The 15,246-nt window shown below is 34.5% G+C and overlaps 1 protein-coding gene across 2 annotated transcripts in view; it reads left to right on the plus strand.

Moving 5' to 3' along the window:
- Window positions 1-660: 660 nt before the first annotated feature.
- The window catches only part of LOC123525922 (venom factor-like), a 93,216-nt gene continuing 78,630 nt past the window's right edge, over window positions 661-15,246 (plus strand). The window contains exons 1-5 of one of the 2 annotated variants that reach the window (XR_008370102.1): window positions 661-825; window positions 4,499-4,595; window positions 8,591-8,651; window positions 11,400-11,594; window positions 12,067-12,143. Coding sequence is in view for 1 of the 2 variants with exons in the window: in XM_053537859.1 (XP_053393834.1) it covers window positions 776-825; window positions 4,499-4,595; window positions 8,591-8,651; window positions 11,400-11,594; window positions 12,067-12,143 (480 nt within the window). In the remaining variant the exon portion in view is untranslated. The remainder of the gene's footprint in view (window positions 826-4,498; window positions 4,596-8,590; window positions 8,652-11,399; window positions 11,595-12,066; window positions 12,144-15,246) is intronic. The other variant, XM_053537859.1, reaches the window with a different exon arrangement.

Genomic DNA, 15,246 nt, shown 5'->3' on the forward strand with positions numbered 1-15,246 from the left:
ACATTATAAATCGCGATTAAATTGAGGTTCTGTCGGAAGGGATTTTATAAGATTATGAAATGTAATTGTAATGATAATAAAAAATAAGCGTTTAATTTTTCAAGAATTAATTTGCATTTGTGACAATCTCGTGTTGATTCCACGTGCCACTGCATGAGAGCTATGAAATGGGCTCTGTAATTATAGGTTATTAGCTTTGTATCGGGAATTATGCACGAGTTCTTCAGCGGGAATATTGCGCGACTTTAGGAGCGCAATATTCTTCCGCTGAAGAACTCGTGCATATTTCCCGATGCAAAGCTAATAACCTTTTTATTACATACGCATCTACACGTATAAATATTATGTAAATATCATAAATATGTTCAATAGCCTGAATAGGATTGACAATACTGAACTAAATAGAAAAAAATAGTGCAACAACACACTGAATTACGTCACGCACCCGATATGAAATTCAGGCGTCAGTGTATGGAAAAATATTGACATTTCCGGTACCAGTGTAACTTAACGGGGAATAGAAACGAGTATGTAATAATTGTTGTTTACTGTGTGACCCGAAACCAAATATTTTTATGCATTGCCTTTGAAATAACGAGGCTGAACTTTTCCTAGAAGGAAGAAATGCGAGTCTTTGTTTTGGCACTTAATCAAAACAAACTGATGCTATGAACCCGGATGCTACATCCCTAGAGACAATGAAAACACTCGTACGCATTTAACAAAATCCTTGAGCTTGTTAAATCACTCGCTGGCTGGCAGTGCAAGCGAAAGGATGTATAATTTACTGCTGTTGTTTGGAATATTCATTTCTGGAGTGAAATGGTACGAATTTAAAAAATTTTCTTTGTTTTGTAAAAAACTTTTGTTTAAAATATTTAATGGAAGACCGGCATTGCAAAATCTTTTATATCTTAACGCACTTTGTTCTGTCAGGAAATCAAAAGATATTTAATTAATGTCATGTATCATGTATAAAGATACTCATATAATGACGCGTTTAAGATGCATAAGGAAGATTTATCGTTAGTACTAATGGAATTAAATATTGAAAATGCAATCGCCTATATTTGCATTTTCAATATTTAATTCCAAAGAAATAATGTTCAATCTTGGTATTGTTGATTTCAATCATTCCCCCATCCAGTTCCTAACATTTAACAACAAAAACATTAACGGTAAATAGCAGTAAGTAATTGTTTGTTCCATTATGCAATACTTACGTTTAAATGTAAACAAAATTCTGATAAACTTGATGGAAACCAGCCATGCACGTGCTTATCTTAATGTTTCCTTACTGTGCCAACAACTACACTGTTGTTTAAAATGCGTTATATTTTTATGTTAAAAAGAAAAAAAATGTTTCCTGTGGAAACGCAAATTGATATAACGAATGTTAAATGATACAATCTACACCGAATGATACAAATGGTAAAAGTAATATCTAATGAATGACTAAGTAAGTAATAGTAAATGTAGTTCTGCACGTTCGGAAAAAAATATTGATTAAACCCTGGTTTTCCCAAACTTCAAAAAACGCCTAGAAAATTCGGAAAAAGATAGGGTCTTGTGCTTGATTTTCCGCTAGACTGATTTGATAAGTTTGAACCTCGCACAAGTTTTCATACTTTCACAAATAGAATTACAAATCAGATTTTGATAAAAATTCATCACAGTCGTAAATAAATATATGACACATAATATGCTGAAATAAAATGAGCCGCGCCATGGGAAAGCCAACAGGATCCATGCTGTTCGCTTACAGTTTCCCTATTACAAAAAGGCTTTGAAAGCGAACAGCATGGATCCTGACCAGACTGCGCGGATGGATGCGCAGGCTGGTATGGACCCATGCTGTTCGCAAACGCACTATGTTGATTTTCTCATGGCGCGGCTCAATTGTATTGGTCCATACGTTTATTATTTTAATAAAGATATTTGTCAATGATTAAAGGGATCAAATATTACACGCAGATCTTAAGACGTTATTTATAATAACTTGTAGAATCACATGTTTAAGGAAAGTCTGTTCTAAATAATAATTTTCGATCAGTTTTACGTACACACGTATTAGAATTTGTTCTAGAACCGACTTGTAGTAAAAAATTTAATTTAATGGTAAAGAGGTCCAGGAATTCGTCTTGAATGTTTATTGCGAGGGACATCTTCTGTCTAAGTGAAGAATACTCCGTGAAACATGACTATTTATTTGACAGAAATAATAATGACACATGATATTATCGCAAATTCTACAAACACTAAAAATTTCCTCCTAGTTCCTCATTAATCCAATGATGACGATTTTCTGTACTATTTACATGGAATACAAAATGTCAAAACTTGTATTTTTTAGAAAATATCCCATTCAATTATATTCAGGATATAATTATTTTATAACGCTTCCGAGCTTATCTGTAAAAAAAAAAGATTAACCTACAGCTAAACATGTTTTAAAGACAGATTTAGGTAGTGGAAATGGCTAGTAGATTTGACAAAGTACATTCATCGTTTTCTAAAAAATGTTTGTATTTTTCCAAATACCGTAAATTGGTTAATATCAAATTAATGTTGACATTTTTTTTTGCTTTTAGATTGAAGACCAGTTTTTGGGACTATATGATAGCGCTTTTCTGTCCGTCCGTCCGTCTTTCGTCCGCCATTACGTCCGTTCGTCCGTCATTACGTCCGTCCGCAACTTCGTGTCCGGTCCATAACTCTGTCATTCATCAAAGGATTTTAATATTACTTGGCACAAATTTTATTGTGCAAAAATTATATATAGAATGACCCAGTACTCTCGTCGATATATGGCCTTGTTGTGTCGATTCGCAGTAAAATCCGACTCGCTCACTTTTTCTGTTGTTATGAATATGTAAATGATTCCATAAAACATTTAAATGCTTAGTTTTAAAACTATTGCATTATGCAAAAAATAAAATAAAAATAAATAAATAAAAAGTTAGTGTAATCTTGTTTTAAGGCCCGCCGTGTGGTTTGACCATCCGATCGTGTTGGGGAACCTTGTCTTGTCAATGATTTAAACTACAAAATAGAGGTTGTTTTTCAAATCTGTTCACAAGAGGAGTTCTGTGTATGAAACCATAATTTTACCGTGCTTACTTTTTGAAGCACTTTCTTTTATTAACTTTAGTTTTCCGGGCAAGAACTCTTAAGGAAATGGAATAATATGCAAAGAGGTCATAAAAGAAAATGCAGTGTACAAGAAAACAATAAGTTTGTCTGGCTTGAATTTGTGAATTATCTTTATTTATCAAAGTTACCCAGAAAATTTTGTTTGCAGAATAACTCCAAATCTATAAAAGGGATATTTGTGAACTTTCAAACAATAATACAGAACATTGAGAGAAAATACAGCTTGTTTCGACAGTTCTTTAAAATGAAATTTAGTATATTCCTCATTTAATGCGTATTTTACATTTTTTATTTTTCTGTAACTTTTGTCTCTGTAACTTTGTCTCTACGCCTGTTGACGTCCATTTTTGATGAATCATGATTTCACGTCCGTCAGACTGTTTTTGAGTATCGTTTTTTCTCAGTCAACAAGTATCGACATGCTTATTACTCAACATATTTCCATATTAAGAATGAGTTAAAAGTTGTATAAATGTGGAGATCATTTTAACGTTGAAGTCCTTATTTACGTTAATCAAAGTGACGTCAGAGCGACAAATATGTCGTTGAGTTTTAATTAAATAGAAAGTTGCCTTTAAAGTAAGGATACGCATGTGCTTTCGTGTTATAACATCTACAGAATCCCGAGGGATTGGTTGTATTTAGAGGGGTATTTTGAGAAACTGCCGTTCTCAATAACGTTACCATGTGCACTTTTGTTGGAATCATCTCCCTTCATTAAATCAAGTTGTTCAGACTATAATTCTTAAAGTACCTACGGGAATTTATTCAAACCGCGTACAAAAACAATGCATATTAAAGAAAATTATATGTGTATGAGGACACTATAACTCTTTCCTATTTACTTCTTGAATTATCCTTTTATCAAATCAACTTGCTGAAACTACGTTTTTTTTCTCAATTTTTAATGCTTTCTGGCCTTTCTTCTTCAACATTTTGTAATACATGTCATAAAGATAACTTAAGAAATGTTCCAGTGTTTAAGCATTAGCCTTATAAATAATAATAAATCTACGTTGCCCAATTTGAACCATGTCATCATTATTAAAATTCTATGCTAAACTGAAACAGAACTGAAAAATTATGCAAGGGATTATGTTGACATTTCCCAGAATGACAGAGGACATTTAGGGGAAGAGCAGTGTGCAGAAGCCATGTTACTATTTCTGTTGCCTCTAAAGAATTATTCGCTTTTTGTATTTACCCCGACATGGCTGTTTCCTTTTACATGGCTTATTTTTATCCAATACCTTCAACTGCATTAGGCTATCAATTATACATTGTAAAACGCTTTAGTCAGCGGTATCTTTGGAGCACTAATATTCTAGTTTTTTTTATTTTGCAGCGGTTATTACTTCGTTACGGCGCCAAATATAATACGGTTTAACCACGATGAGACGGTTGTTGTGAGTGTATTTGGACTGAACAATGCAGTTGTCAAGGTAATGACATAGTTCCCTCTCTATATATATCCATTTACTATAACCAAATTCCGCTATAGTTCCCTTTATATATCCATTTACTATAACCAAATTCCGCTATAGTCCCTCTATATATCCCTTTACTATAACCAAAGTCCGCTATAGTTCCCTGTATATATATATCCATTTACTATAACCCAATTCCGCTATAGTTCCCTCTATATATATCCATTTAATATAACCAAATTCCGCTATAGTTCCCTCTCTATATATATCCATTTAATATAACCAAATTCCGCTATAGTTTCCTCTATATATCCATTTACTATAACCAAATACCGCTATAGTTTCCTCTATATATCCATTTACTATAACCAAAGTCCGCTATAGTTCCCTATATATATATATCCATTTACTATAACCCAATTCCGCTATAGTTCCCTCTATATATATCCATTTAATATAACCAAATTCCGCTATAGTTCCCTCTATATATATATCCATTTAATATAACCAAATTCCGCTATAGTTTCCTCTATATATCCATTTACTATAACCAAAATCCGCTATAGGTCCCTCTATATATATATCCATTTACTATAACCAAATTCCGCTATAGTTCCCTCTATATATATATCCATTTACTATAACCAAATTCCGCTATAGTTCCCTCTATATATCCATTTACTATAACCAAATTCCGCTTATGGTATAATTATTCTTGGTGACATCAACCTAAGAAAGAATTGCCAAACAGTCATTTTCTGTACCCTTGGAAGACTCAGATGTACGCGATTTTGAAGGTTTCCAGCGGATATAGTATATTGTCTATGAAGTTTTGAGATTTTTTCTACTTAGGAATGTAAATTTCGTGTGCATGAAATTTCCTAGTTTTGACCAAAACGGCAATTTCCTATTGGTATTAATGTTTTGATTTCTACAGTAGAAGAAAACATAAATGTGCATTTCATTTGTGCATTCGAATTTAACTTCGTGGATTAACACAACCACAAAATCAATAGAAATATGCGTCCTCACCTCCTCCCACTCCAATGAATATTTATGTCTTTACAGTATCATTAGAAACATAAATCTTCTTACCTAAAATGTAGTCTAGCGTATATAAAACCCTGTCCCATGGCAAAAATCTAAAATGTGTTTTTATGCTAACTAAGATATCCTGAAGTTTTAAAGGTAAAATTATAATTAAGAAAAAAATACAGTTTGCAAAATGTCTGAATCTTGTTTACCATTAAATTCTTAAGTAATGAAGACAATTTAATAAAAAAAACCCTTAAAAGTTCCTACAACACCCTCGGCGCCGCGAGGAATGCTATGTAACATAAATGATATTGCAAAAAAAAAAATGAAAACACCTTGTTGCGTAAGAGATGGATCAAAAGTCATCAGAAAGTTTTATATAACGGAACCTGTTTGAGTTTACAAAATATTTTGAATAGCTTTTAATTAAATTTGTCGTCGGATATTTTCACCATTTTGGACAAAGAAATATTTAAAACTCTCCGTCATTATTTCAATTGTGGATGGACTGTTATACATTTAGGATATCTTAGTTAGCGTAACTTATAATAATAGAAATAATAATAATAATAATAATAATAATAATAATAATAAAATATTAATAGAAATAATAATAATAATGATAACTTTATTTAAAGAGGATAACATATTTGCCTGTCTAATATATGGGTCTGTAGGATAATCCATAGACAGCGAAGTGAAAGAAAGTTTTATGAAATTTTGAAGAAAAAAAATCCTTTCGGCAAAATTCTTCATGGGCAAACAGTTTATAAATGAGGAACACCTGTTTAGCCAAGTATCAGCATAATTAAAGATGTCTTAAAGAGCAAAATGATGCTGTCACCATTCATAGAGATCAAATTTTAGAATTTTTTATCGGGTCTTGAAAGATATAACCATTATTCACAAATAACCTTGTTACTGCTGTAGTGGATCAAACAAAACTAAAAAACTGTTAAGATTACATTTCATGCAGCGGAAGCAAACGGAGTTTTTAGCCCACCATCAGATGGTGGGCTATTCAAATCACTCTGCGTCCGTGGTCCGTCCGTTAACAATTTCTCGTTATCGCCTCTCCTCAGAAACTATTGGGGGGATTTTGACCAAACTTTGTCAGAATGATGTATTGGTACCCTAGTTGTGTCCCTCTGAAAATCAGACTGGTTCAACAATTTTTGAGTAAGTTATGGCCCTTTGTTTATTTTTATAATTTACATAGATTTATATAGGGAAAAACTTTGAAAATCTTCAGGGCCTAGGGCTTTGATATTTGGGTTGTAGCATCATCTAGTGGTCCTCTACCAAGATTGATCAAATTATTGCCCTAGGGTCAAATATGGCCCCGCTCCGGGGGTCACATGGTTTATATAGATTTATATAGGGAAAGTGTTTGAAAAACCTCTTGTCCAAAACCACAGGGCCTAGGGCTTTGATATTTTGTATGTGACATCATCTAGTGGTCCTCTACTAAGATGGTTCAAATTATTCCCCTAGGGTCAAATTTGGCCCCGCCCTGGGGGTCACATGGTTTACATAGATTTATATAGGGAAAAACTTTGAAAATCTTCTTGTCCAAACCACAAAGCCTAGGGCTCTGATATTTGTATTGTAATATCATCTGGTGTTTCTCTACCAAGATTGTTTAAATTACCCCCTAGGGTCAAATATGGCCCCGCCCCGGGGGTCACATGGTTCATATAGACTTATATAGAGAATTTTTTTGAAAAACCGCGTCCAAAACCACAGAGCCTAGGGCTTTGATGTTTTGTATGTGACAACATCTAGTGGTCCTCTGCTAAGATTGTTCAAATTATTCCCCTAGGGTCAAATATGACACCGCCCTGGTTTACATGGTTTACATAGACTTATATAGGGAAAAACTGAAAATTTTCTTATCCAAACCACAAAGCCTAGGGCTTTGATATTTGTAATGTAGCATCATCTAGTGGTTCTCTACCAAGTTTGTTCAAATTATCCCCCTAGGGTCAAATATGGCCCCGTCCCGGGGGTCAAATGGTTCATATAGACTTACATAGGGAAAAACGTTTTAGAATTTTCATGTCCAAAACCTACAACATTCAAATTCGGACCACATGTATAGTTTTGAGTGGCAAGATGAACCTTGACATGAGTTGACCTTGATCTTGACCTAGTATTTCTGTAGTTACAGCCTTCAAATTTGGACCACATGCATAGGTTTGTGTACCGAAACAAACTTTGACCTTGACATTGACCTAGTGACCTACTTTCACATTTTTGAAGGTACATGCTTGAAATTTGGACCACATGCATAGTTTCGTGTTCCGAAATGAAATTTGACCTTGATTTTGACCTAGTGACCTACTGTCACATTTCTCAAGCTACATCCTTCAAATTTGGATCACATGCATAGTTTTATGTTCCAAAATGACATTTGACCTTGATTTCGACATAGTGACCTACTTTCACATTTCTCAAGCTACAGCCTTCAAATTTGGACCACATGCAAAGTTCTGTGTACCGAAATGAACTTTGATCTTGAGATTGACCTAGTGACCTACTTTCAAATTTCTGAAGCTACAGGCTTCAAATTTGGATCACATGCATATTTTTGTGTTCTGAATTGAAATTTGACATTGAATTTTACTTAGTACTTACTTTAACATTTCTCAGGCTACAGCCTCCAAATTTGAATCACATGCATAGTTCTGTGTACCGAAATGAACTTTGACCTTGAAATTGATGTAGTGACCTACTTCCACATTTCTCAAGCTACATCTTTCAAATTTGGACCACGTGCACAGTGTTGTGTACTGAAATGAAATTTGACCTTGATTTTGACCTTGAACTAGTCTTGAAATTTGGAGCATTCAAAAATGGCTCAATGGTGGGCGCCAAGATCACTCTGTGATCTCTTGTTTGCAGTACGGCCGACTAGAACAGAACACATTTTCAAATAATTATATTTATTGAGTGCTTGTTTTTGTTCACTGCAGGTCTGGCTTCAACACGGCGATAAAAAGTTTTCCGAGATCGATGCTCGCGTTCTGAACGAAAGTAAGTTTTTAAATGAAAAACATATTCTATCTGTACTCTGTGAAATCTAGTCAGAATGTTTGGTACGAAAGTCGGTTTTAAAATAAAAAGCATATTCTATCTGTACTCTGTGAAACCCAGTCAGAATGTTTGGGACGAAAGTCGGTTTTTAAATAAAAAGCATATTCTATTTGTACTCTGTGAAACCTAGTCAGAATGTTTGGGACGAAAGTCAGTTTTTAAATAAAAAGCATATTCTATCTGTACTCTGTGAAACCTAGTCAGAATGTTTGGGACGAAAGTCAGTTTTTAAATAAAAGTTTTTAAATAAAAAGCATATTCCATCTGTACTCTGTGAAACCTACTCAGAATGTTTGGGACAAAAGTAAGTTTTTAAATAAGTTTGGGACGAAAGTAAGTTGATATTCTACCTAAACTTCATGAAACCTAGTTAGAATGTAAGTTATTAAATAACAAAGCAACATCACTTCGTGAAACCTAGTCGGAATGTTTGGGGCGAATCAGGCCCGGATCCAGAAATATTTGACGGGGTGGTGGGGTGGGGGGGGGGTGCGGGGTGCGTGGGGGAGGGGGGCACCAATCTAGAACCTAGAACGAAGACGTCACCGCTGAGGCACATAGCGCCGAGTGTGGGTACATAGGGGAGTGGGGGCAGCCTCTGCCTATTGTAAGGGTGGCAGGGTCTCTCCCCAGGAAATATTTGAAATACAGGTATGAAATGGTGGCCTCTGGTGCATTTCCTGGTGGGTAGTCCCTTTATTCTAGGGGGTCAGGGGGCTCATCCTCCGGAAATTTTTTAAATGTAGATGTGAAATGGTGGCATCTGGTGCGTTTCTGGGTCTAAATTTTGAGAAAATACTATTCCTTCGCCAAACAGAAGGGTGCATCTTTGATGGTATATGTCACTTCTCAGCAAACTGGAGGGAGGGGCACGGGACCCCTAGGCCCGGCCCTGGATCTAAGCCTGGACGAAAAAAAAAATGTTAGATAAAATATTATATTCTACATAAACCTCGTGAAAAATAGTCAAAATGTAGCTCAAGTTTGAAACAAGATTACCTTCGGATAGAAAACTAGTTCACATTGTCCGTCCCCAAATGACCCTGTTTAACAGTATAACTACATTAACAATCTAGAGGCCACATTATCTGCTTCAACGTCATAAACAGTAGACGAAAATCTCTGATTGCCATACATCACGATTTTAGTCTTTTGCGCAACCAATGGCAACAGATGGTGATATTAGGATTTTAAGCAGTCTAATATAGACAAGAAACTGATATAGGGATATTCAAACTAACATAACGAATAAAGACGAATTCAAATGTGTATTGGACTCCTATTAGTAATGTTTAAAAAATGGCATTTGCTTGGTATATTCTTAAAATTGACCGTGGTTCGTATTGTGTTGCAAATTTTAAACAACTTTTACAGTGCCGTTTTTTTTTTTTTTGTTTGTTTTTTTTTTTTTTTTAAATAAATTTTGTATAATTTATGGTATATCCTCAAGCTCAAATAGCCTACAGACAAATTTCAAAGTCATGGCCACTGTCCAAAACGTTTGCAGATAATTCATTATACCATTAATTTTGATAAAAGAAACCGTTGAACAAGCTATTGGTAAACAATGATAAAACACAAAATAAAACTGTCAATATCATTTTTCTAGGGTGTGTCAAGTAAATGAATTTAATGAGACAGAATTTTAACTCCAACATTGAAAAAAATAGGGTCTTGAGGGACTGTTTTAAATTTTGCTCACTTCATTCAAAAATAACCTTGGGGCAGAAGTAAAACCTACTACATTTCTTCCACAATATGTAATCTAAAGAGTAATGGCAAAATAGAGAACTTTTACCGCATGTAACTCAGTATTTTCAAAGATGTCTAAGTCTAACCCCTTCTGATTCAGAAGTAAATTCACTTTGAACAGCAAGAAATCGCTGATCTTTGAAAAAAATCCACTTTTGTACAATAAATCAATAATAAGTCTTGAAAAAGTCAAAACTAGAATAAAAGGATTATAAAGGGGGAAAATGGTCCCTGTGGGGCCTGAACCAACGCTCCCCTGAAAAATTTCTGTAAAGTAGGTTTATGGTAGGAATTGAAAAGGGAGTACTCTATTACGGATCTGATACCTTAATATAGAGGCTGGTTTATGCCATTTCGTTCTGGCGTGTTTGTGATTTTGAAGAGCACCAATACGCCTACACACCAAAACGATTAATATTACGGGTTTTACCATACCAGCGCACTTATTTGTCGTTAAAGAGCCGGAAATGGCAGAAATCGATTAATTATATGTCGAGATTTTACTGCTTTAGATAGAAACTGGCAGATATATCGGTGAACCACCAATGGAGAGATGTAGTTTTTGTGATCGGAACTGAATAGAAGATAACCCCCTTTCCCGTTTGACATTCTGTGTATCTTTCAACGACATTAAATGATATCCTAAAGACGAATACTACCAAAAGTGAAAAATTATATGACTGATTTAATGCTGCTATGTGTTGCAACAACCGTCTAAGACTCAACTTATTTCCATTGAACCAACGTCTTTTATCCTTGTTATAATTATGTTGAATACTTTTTCTAGCAATTCCTTTAAATACAGATTGAAAACAATACATTCGGCAGTTATGTTGTGAAAAAGTCGTATAAAATAGCAATGCTCATTATTCTGTTTTGATCCTACATGTAAATAGCGCTAGAAATATAATATAAAACCAACACTCTCTTTTCTAGACGCACCGAGGCATGCGATTATTAAAGTCACAGAGAATGATCTGTTTGACCCTGAAGTTGAAGAGAAGCCAAGAAAAATCAAACTATGTTCGGAATGGAATGGACAGACACAAACAAGAGAAGTAATAGTAAGCTATCGCACAGGCTACCTGATTGTACAGACAGACAAGCCGATCTATACTCCTCAACAAAAAGGTTTGGCTGGTTTACTTTATGTTGTCTTTTGTATTTTAAAGGTATATTATAATTTCCAGGACTAGTTACAGGAATTATATTCAGAATTAGACAAAGTGTCAACACCGACTGAAGAAATTTTTAACAAAATATGATTAATTGAAATTTTATCACATTTAGTGCAAGATAAAAGTGGGCAAAATCAATTTGGTTATGTGAATTTTACGCAAGTTTAATTTTTAAATCAGAAGCAAAGTAAAGTTTCTTGTCTAACGTGGGTAATCGACGTGGGAAGTCCCCACCTGGAATGGATGGAACAACTTCAAGCTGAGCCGACGACAAGCGTCATATTTAAATGAAAGTTAAACCGAACCACGAATAGGATAATTATAACATGAACGATAAATATTTGACCTATTTATTGGACAATAATACATGTTAGTAAATAAAACAATACCCAGACTATTATTGGTTTAAGTGTTTTGTTTTGCAGTGAAAATAAGAACTTTAGCACTTGACGAGTCCTTAAAAGCTGTTGTTGATGGCTGGCAAGTGGGTATGGATATTGTCGTAAGTATTGACACTTGTTACAACACTTAAGTAATCGACGTTAAGGGTTTAGATGTGACATTTCACAAAAAATAACGTGAAGGAATTATAAAAAAAAGAATACTTGTAAAATAATATTACTTAAGACTCTAACCAATTATCTAGGCCTAACAACAATACAATATTTTTTCTCAGTATTCCCGATTCATGATATAAATTTTTTTTCGACCTTGGCATAGTTTTGCGAGTGGGCCGCCTGAATAATTTTACTTAATATTTTCACTCAAACTGAGCTTTTGTGATCGCCCTGTGTCCGTCGTCGTCCGTCGTCGTCATCCGTCGTCAACAATTTGACTGTTGGAGAGTTCGATATTGGGTCATCTGGGGTAAAAAACTAGGTCACCAGGTCAAATCAAAGGAATTGCTTGTTAACACTCTAGAGGCCACATTAAAAAAATCTATATGAAACGTGGTCGGAATGTTAACCTTGATGATCTTTAGGTCAAGTTCGAATCTTGGTTAACTGGGGTCAAAAACTAGGTCACCAGGTCAAATCAAAGGAAAAGTTAGCTAACACCCTAGAGGTCACATTTATAACTATATCTTAATGGCACTTGGTCAGAATGTTAATCTTAATGATCTTTAGGTCAAGTTCAAATCTGGGTCAGGTGGGACAAAAACTAGGTCATCAGGTCAAATCTAAGGAAAAGCTAGTTAACACTCTAGAGATCACATTTATTACTGTATCTTTATGAAACTTGGTCAGAATATTAATCTTGATGATCTTTAGGTCAAGTTCAATTCTGGGTCATCTGGGATCAAAAACTAAGTCACCAGGTCAAATCAAAGGAAAAGCTAGTTAACACTCTAGAGGTCACATTTATGACCATATCTTAATGACATCAGAATGTTAATCTTGATGATCTTTAGGTCAAGTTCAAATCTGGGTTATTAGGGATCAAAAACTAGGTCACCAGGAAAAATCAAAGAAATAGCTAGTTAACACGCTAGAGGCCACAGATATGACCATATCTAAATGAAACTTGGTCAGAATGTGAAACTTAATGATCTTTAGGTCAAGATTAAATCTGGGTCAGGCGGGGTCAAAACCTAGGTCACCAAGTCAAATCAAAGGAAAAGCTTGTTAACACTCTTGAAGCCACATTTATGACTGTATCTTCATGACACTTTGTCAGAATGTTAACCTTGTTAATCTTTAGGTCAAGTTCGAATCCGGGTCATGTGGAATGTGACCTACTGACCTATTTTCTTGTTTTTTAAGATACAGCCTTGAAATTTGGATGACATGTACAGTTTAGCAAACCGATCTTAAAACTGACTTTCAGTGACCATGAATGTGACCTACTGAACTACTTTCTTGTTTTTTAAGATACAGCCTTGAAATTTTGATGACATGTACAGTTTTGCATACTGATCTGAAATCTGAATTTTTTAAGATACAGACTTGAAATTTGAATGACATGTGCAGTTTAGCACATCAATCTGAAAACTGACTTTCGGTGACCATAAATATGACCTACTGACCTACTTTCTTAATTAGCATTTGAAAATATGTAACTCATATTACTCAGGTGAGCGATCCAGGTTCATCATGACTGTCTTGTTATATTTACTTTCTGAAAAATAATGCTCACTACTTGTATATAGAAGATATTGATTAAACTTAATTTGATTTTACTTGTTTTATATGCAAGATATTTTTGTAAATTTATACAATCTGTTTCTAACAGAGACTATTAAACAGCTTATATTTGTATAGCACCAACCGAAGCTCAAAATTAGTTCTTCATTTTATTCTACACAAAAGTCATATTGTAAAGAATACATACAGCAGTTGATATTAAAGTTACAGATTTCTTTCTCACGTCTTGTGACTTTTGTGCAAGATTAAACGACACGTATTTACCCTATAATAATAGACTACGCCTTTCTTGCTATTCTCCTAATATGGAAAATTAACCTTTTTTATACAAGCATCAACAAAACACTGAAATGCTAACCCCAAATGGAATGCTACCTCTTAAATTATAACATTAGCTAGTTTAGAGGCTAGAGATTTATTGAGCTACATGTTTAAAATACACACAGGAAAATTCTGCACTGCGGAAAGTAACATGGAATTTTATTATAGCAGGAAAAACATTTATAAAACTGCAAGAGTATATTATCATTATATGACATAAATGCGTGTTTTCTTCCTAGAAGGCGGATAAAGTGTCCTCTTATTGCCCTCTTATCTTTCACTTTACAGGCTAACTGTGAAGACGCATTTTCCAGCCTTTTTTTCAAGTAAAGATACTTGAGGAGACATTCGTTTTCAAGTGTTCGTGAAGTATTAAGAAACAATAATTCTATGTGTCTCATTTTATCATCTCTTATTCATTTTATCATCTCTTATTTTAAAGCCGTGTCAAGAGTTGTGTTATGATAATAACAAAGAGATGTAAATTTCCCATTTTGAAAAAAGTACAAGAAGATAATAAATGCGACACAGAGATATTTTTCAACGCTGGTGGTAACAAAGTTTATGTACCCTATTCCCAGCGTTTTGGACATAATACGCTTTTTTAATGCTCTCATACGGCGGGACTCACATGATAATCGGCAAGTTCCGTTTGACTGTTTCGGCACATTCCGATTATGATAAATCATTTCTCTGTAATGTCCGAAGGATGCCGGAATAGTATTATGCGAATACGTAATCGCCCGGAAATTGCCGGTATACAAGGAAAAAGATTTGTATTACATGTGGCTATATCTGCATGCAACACTTTTTATCTGAAGTTATTACCTGTTTTAACTTAAAGTTTTTCATAGATTCAAAGTTATTGCAAAGCTCGTGAGTTAATTATCAGCAAATCTTAACATTTATATTGTTACCATATAGCTCACCAGAGCGTTTCATTTTCACGTTTCAACGTAAACATTCTTAAGGGGACGCATATTGCTACATTCACAGTTCATACAGAAATGAGGAAGGGGTGCATATTCAAGAAATTGATGGTGGGAAGATAAATCAAAGCCTTGAAACGTCTGGTGGTTGCGGGTTTTGGTAGATATATTTTCTGTTTAGTGGCAACTGTGTTCCTCAATGCCTTTCATT

Source organism: Mercenaria mercenaria, chromosome 3, assembly GCF_021730395.1.
Source record: "Mercenaria mercenaria strain notata chromosome 3, MADL_Memer_1, whole genome shotgun sequence".
In the NCBI taxonomy this organism is placed as follows: Eukaryota; Metazoa; Mollusca; class Bivalvia; order Venerida; family Veneridae; genus Mercenaria; species Mercenaria mercenaria.